A 6,000-nucleotide genomic window follows, 5' to 3' on the forward strand; every position below is an offset into this window, starting at 1 on the left:
GGGGTCCCGACCCACACTTTGGGAACCCCTGCTCTACAACATACCGGCCGTCCAACTCATTCAACTCTCCCCCACTTACTGGTTTTGCACCGAATTCCAGCTTGCGTGGGTGGGGGACCTCCTGCAGAAGTTGAGGTCGTGGCTTTGCTCGCTGCTCTCTGGTTAGTAGGGGTGACCCCAAATAGTCGAATATTCGTTCTAACAAGCCTTAGTCGACTGCCAATCTCATAGTCGAATATTTGCATATGAAACATGGATCATTCCATTCAAACCATGGGGGTGCTCAATGTCTAATTTTACATTATTTTCCTGTTTCCCTTAAAAATAGTGTCTCATATAGCTTATTTTGATATAAATATAAACTTATTTAATGTAATTCTGAGAACAGCTCTTGAAGTGTTAAATCTCCTTAAAGTGGTAATTAAATCTCCCCTGGTAATTAAAGATGGACCATTTAGCGGGACCTGTGGAGCAGACGTACCTCAGCTGGTCTTTAAATCTTTCTACATTCATAGCAGCTCAAAATGTCAGGAAATAAAACTTCAGATGATTTTAAAAACTAGTGATGAAGATGAGGAGCAGCTTCATGAAGAGGGCTGTGAGATCAAGGATTACCGGACCACACAAAAACTGTACGGGGCCAAAAGAAGCTGTCCAAAGCTTCAAAAACAATCCACAGCATCCCATCCACCTCCACATCATCAGAGAGGATATTCTCAAAGACAGGATTTACAGTCAACAAAGCAAGGAGCGCACTTCTGCCCGTACACATGATGGTTTTCCTCGTGTACAATTTGACGCGATGACGCAATGAAAGACTGTTTTAAAGGGTACTGTTAAGAGATTTAAAAACCCTCTAGCTGGTTGTGTGAACACTGTTTAAATATCTCCTGATTCCTTTCTCTATAGTGGCGCGTTGTTCCATGTTTAACAGATGGTGGCCTTATTTGAGTTTTCTCTCCTTCATCACCTCGTTGTTTTTGCAATAAAGATTTAAAAAATCCAAGTTTTATGCTTATAATATTCTTTTGTCCTTTTTACTTTAAGCTCTGAGTCTCTTAATTGTAAAGGGTTATGTGTAATATTGTCATGCGGTCACCATCATGCAGACTTTGGGTCAATAAGGAAAAACAACAAACATTCCACTATTCATCGACTATGGGCAAAATCTGATGAATCAAATTCGACTAAGCAAATCCTTAGTCGGGCTCACCCCTACTGCTTAGCATCACCTGGTGGGACTTGCTCTGTAAGCTTGACTGTGCTGTGCTGCGATTCCAAATGTTTCTTCAAATTAGACCTAGTGTTTTTGAAGCTAGATAGTACTTTGTGACCAGCAGCACAGAGTTTATAACAAACCTTAATATTGTCATCTTTAGCTGACATGAACTCAAAATATTGACTATATTTCCAGCTAGAAAACGCATATCTCTCCTCCCTCCATAGTTGTTTACGTTTGGGGAGCCGCGTATGGTGGTACACGTGAGTTCGTTCTTGACTGGCCGCATGCTGAAAACGTGACTTGTCGCATATGTGATGTCACTCCCCGAGACACATGAAGAAAACAAAAAATATATATTTCTACTATCAAAAATGACAAAAATAATAGTAACACAAGGTGACTGGATAAGTAACTTTAATGTGATTACTGGTTTAGAAATATTAACGCGTTAGATTACTCGTTACTGAAAAAAGTGGTCAGAACGCGTTACCGCCATCACTGATAGAGATGTTATGGCCAGTAAAGGCCTCATTGTATTATGTCACTTCAAGATGTACTGTGGTTAAGGCTGATTTTTGAGACCTGATGAATTCTCCGGTGTTCATTCTCGAGCTGTCAACAAAAGCATTGGGGATAACCAGTGTTGCCAACTCCTCGGTAAGGAAAGTAGCTATTGGCTGTCCTAAAAGTCGCTAGAAGTCGCTAAATGACGTCATCACCTAATTTGCATAATCTCAATTGTAATAGACGCTGTCAGAGAGATGTGTAACGTCGAGGGAGAGACATAAATAGGTTAAAAAACACCCTAAATATGTTTATAAATACATTTCAACAATATCATTTTCAAAATATTTATTGTATACAATCTACATGAACTACCTAAATGGATCAGCCAGCGGTGTGTTCGTACATGCGCGATTCATTTGCAGTCTGGACGCGGAGGGGTTAACATCTCTGCTCTGACTGCAGGTACAAAGGACTGCTGCTCGACTCAGACCGAGCCGTCTGTGAGTGCTTTTGGACAGGGGAGGGGGCACTTGCAGCACCCGCTACTCATTTAGAACCATACATGCTTTCATTTCAGAGTCTCCAAAAGTCTCAAACAACACCAGAGAAAGTCGCTAGATTTCTCGCTAGTCGCTTTTTTGAAAAAGAGTCGCTAGAGGGGTCTGAAAACTCCTTAAAAAATAGCGACAAAGTCGCTAAGTTGTCAACACTGGGGCTAACCATAGACTGTATACAAAATGGACAGCGTTGCTCCGCCTTTTCCCGTTGTACGGTTTTGAAGCCAAAAATTCTGCTCCAATGCACAGCCATTGTGCAGCCAGAGTCTGAGTGTCGCCACGGTAACGAGCTCCGCCCTGCTGAAGCTCCACAGTTGTGATGTCATAGTCACAGGCAAAGATCAAAGGACATTTATTCTTCTGTCTCTTATAAACCAATGCTAACCTGCAGTGGACAAACACTGGTTTGTATTAATAGTATAACATCGTTCATTGTGTTATCATTTTAGTTATTTAGCAGTAACTTTGCCCATCAACAAATATGTCTCAAAGTAACTCTCATTCCACTAATTCACCAATGTTGGAGGACTCTCGCCATCTCATTGTTGCAGAGCAGAGAGGACCTCCTGAGCTTGAGAACCGTCAGCAGCATATTTCTTGTCGGAGAGTGAGGAGAGGACGGCCTGAGCGACACATGGCGGAGCATGCACAGATCAGGTCCCTACAGTTGAAGGTAAGACATATGAAGGCCAAGGAGACCCTCCGGAAAATAGAAGAAAAAGCGTTCAGAGAGGAACAGCTGAGGTTGACTGCCTCGAAGACCCGCCTTACTGAACAGGTGATCCTTATCATGGAGCTGCATACTAAAGAGGCTGAGGAAAAGAAGGAGATCCAGTCACAATTGGAAGAAACAGTGTTGAGAGAAACTCGAGTGACGGATGAGAACATACGGCTGGAGGCGTTACTTCACTTAGAATTAGAAAATAAGGAGACTGAGATTACCAGGCTTCAGAAAATTGTCTGTGAGCTGCAGGAAAATGAGAAGATCGAAAATGAGAAGGTGGCATGTCTGGAAACGAAATTAGAAGAAAAACAGACAGAGAATGAAAGTCTGCAAGGAGGCATGCTCGACTTACAGGAACAAAATAAGAGCCTTAGAGACTGCCTCACTGCTAAACAGGAACAACTTCAGCATCTGGAGGAACAATTTCACACAAAGACTGAGCAGCTGACTGAAGACTTGCAGCTTAATCAGGAAAATGAGAGGGCTTTGAACGAGCAGGTGACCTGCCTTCAGTCAGCCAATGATGAATACCAAGCAGAGTTTGAGGAACTGAAAGCTGCATTGTGTGACAGTGAGCAACGTATTGAGGATCAGAGAGGCTGCAGTGATAAAGTGGCTGAACTTGAAGAACTGAATGAGAAGATTCAACTTGAAAATGGAAACCTTTCAGTGAGAGTCCGTGAGCTGCAGGAAAATGAGGAGGTGGTATGTCTTAGAGCTGAATTAGAGGAAAGACAGGCACATAATGAAAGTCTGCAGGCAGAAGTTCAGAGAATCTATGAGTTATCATACGATGATATGAGAGATAATGAAAGAAGGCTACAGGAGTTGGTCAGTGAGAATGCTGAGGCTAAGGAGGACCTGGCTCAGCTCTCAAAACTCTTGTCTGATGAAAAGACGATCCTGGAAGAAAGAAACGCTTACATAAGGAACCCAAACAACGAGTACCTATGTGTGACTGAGGAGCTTGCATCCCTTGAATCTAATAATACAGTTCTCCAGGAAGCAGTGCATGTAATGAAGAGAGAACTGCAAGAAGAAGAGGAGATCAACAGGACTGACATGTTACAGAATCAGATGCAGGCTGAATCTTTTAATGAGGAGATGCAGAGAGAGATCCATCAGTTAAGGCATGCACTGCAAAAGAAAAAGGAGTGGGAAGAAGTTCTGGAAGAAAATAATAACGACCTAGTGGAGAAGCTGGCAGAACAAGAGTCTCTGACCAAGAAACTAAGGGAACGTATTGATAACCTGAATTCTAAAATACATATCCAAGAGTTGGAACTGGACCAAGCTGATCTGACAATCAGTGCGCACAATGAGAGTGTCGCAAATCTAAACAATGAAATTGTCAAAAAGCAGGAAATCGCAGACAATCTGCACGCCCACAACACCGATCTGAAACAAAGACTGAACGAGCTTGAAGAACAGCTAGAGGCGAAGCAGGAGGAGGAGATGCTAGCTGGAATAAATTTCGCAGAGGAATGCAAGCAGGCTGAAAATGCAGAACATCTTAACTGGCCACAGGAGGAGGAGACCGACCAAAGCCCCCTTGAGACCACACCAGCTGCTGAGGTTCAGGAAGCAGTGCATGCAATGAGGAGTGAACTGCAAGAAGAAGAGGAGATCAACAGGACTGACATGTCACAGAATCAGATGCAGGCTGAATCTTTTAATGAGGAGATGCAGGAAGAGGTCCATCGGTTAAAGCATGCACTGCAAAAGAAAAAGGAGTGGGAAGAAGTTCTGGAAGAAAATAATAACAACCTAGTAGAGAAGCTGGCAGAACAAGAGTCTCTGACCAAGAAACTAAGGGAACGTATTGATAACTTGAATTCTAAAATACATATCCAAGAGTTGGAACTGGACCAAGCTGATCTGACAAGTAGTGCGCACAATGAGAGTGTCGCAAATCTAAACAATGAAATTGTCAAAAAGCAGGAAATTGCAGACAATCTGCACGCCCACAACACCGATCTGAAACAAAGACTGAACGAGCTTGAAGAACAGCTAGAGGCGAAGCAGGAGGAGGAGATGCTAGCTGGAATAAATTTCACAGAGGAATGCAAGCAGGCTGAAAATGCAGAACATCTTAACCGGCTACAGGAGGAGGAGACCGACCAAAGCCCCCCTGAGACCACACCAGCTGCTGAGGTTCCGAAGACAAGTTCGTGGAGACGCTGTTTTAGAGGCCTACTGAAAGCTGGGATGTATGTTGGAGTTGCCTCTGCATGTACACTCGCTTCAGTGAGTATTTTGTCCAGTGGATTGGCTGTTCAATGCAATTCTAACCCGTACTGTGGCCCTTTGGATTTCCTCCCCTCCCTGTTGGAACAATACTTCACCATAAACAACACAGGACGCCCCTTCTAAACAGACCAACTGCTTCCACCTGAAACACAGTTTCCAATGTCCCCCAGTCAAAATGCAAATGTGGGTTTACTCCAGGAACTCTGGTTTCTCCCAAAAAAAACACAAGGTAGGTAGGTTTGAATGAGAGTATGTATGTATTTATATATGTATGTATTATAAATAAATATATTGCAAATAAATGTATGAAATGATTACATGAAGGATGTGTGTTTTTTTAAAGGTGGCCCAGTTCACCACTTAGGAGCTGAGGCTCCAGTTCATGCTGAGGCTGATATAAAAAGGCTTCATCATAACCTTAATCCTATAGGCCACTGGACTCTGTAGAAGTTCTTGTAGTTGTCTCAGCTTTCATTTAAGGGGGTTGTCTCTATCTTAACAGCCCATTAAATTCAAATAAGAGGTCCTTTCAGTGTACAGTCAGTGGTCGGGAGCAGCAAAATGGTCACATGAGGATTATTTGGACAATTAATCAGTTAGAACAAGCTCTGAACTCAACCCACTCTCACCCCATGGCATACAAATAGCATGGTTTTACACTTTCAAAATACGTGCGATGTATACGCCAAAGTCAAATTCTGTGCGCAGTTGATACACATACTGCTCCAATAACACCTATA

General features: G+C 42.8%; 1 protein-coding gene across 1 annotated transcript; it reads left to right on the forward strand.

The window, feature by feature from the left end:
• Positions 1-2,687: 2,687 nt before the first annotated feature.
• LOC117816630 (trichohyalin-like) lies at positions 2,688-5,566 on the forward strand. The gene is made up of 2 exons (XM_034688987.1): positions 2,688-4,970; positions 5,004-5,566. The coding sequence occupies exons 1-2, from the start codon at positions 2,768-2,770 to the stop codon at positions 5,381-5,383; spliced, it is 2,583 nt and encodes an 860-aa protein (XP_034544878.1). The 5' UTR covers positions 2,688-2,767; the 3' UTR covers positions 5,384-5,566.
• Positions 5,567-6,000: the final 434 nt, after the last annotated feature.

The sequence above is a fragment of the Notolabrus celidotus genome, chromosome 7 (assembly GCF_009762535.1).
Source record: "Notolabrus celidotus isolate fNotCel1 chromosome 7, fNotCel1.pri, whole genome shotgun sequence".
Lineage (NCBI taxonomy): Eukaryota > Metazoa > Chordata > Actinopteri > Labriformes > Labridae > Notolabrus > Notolabrus celidotus.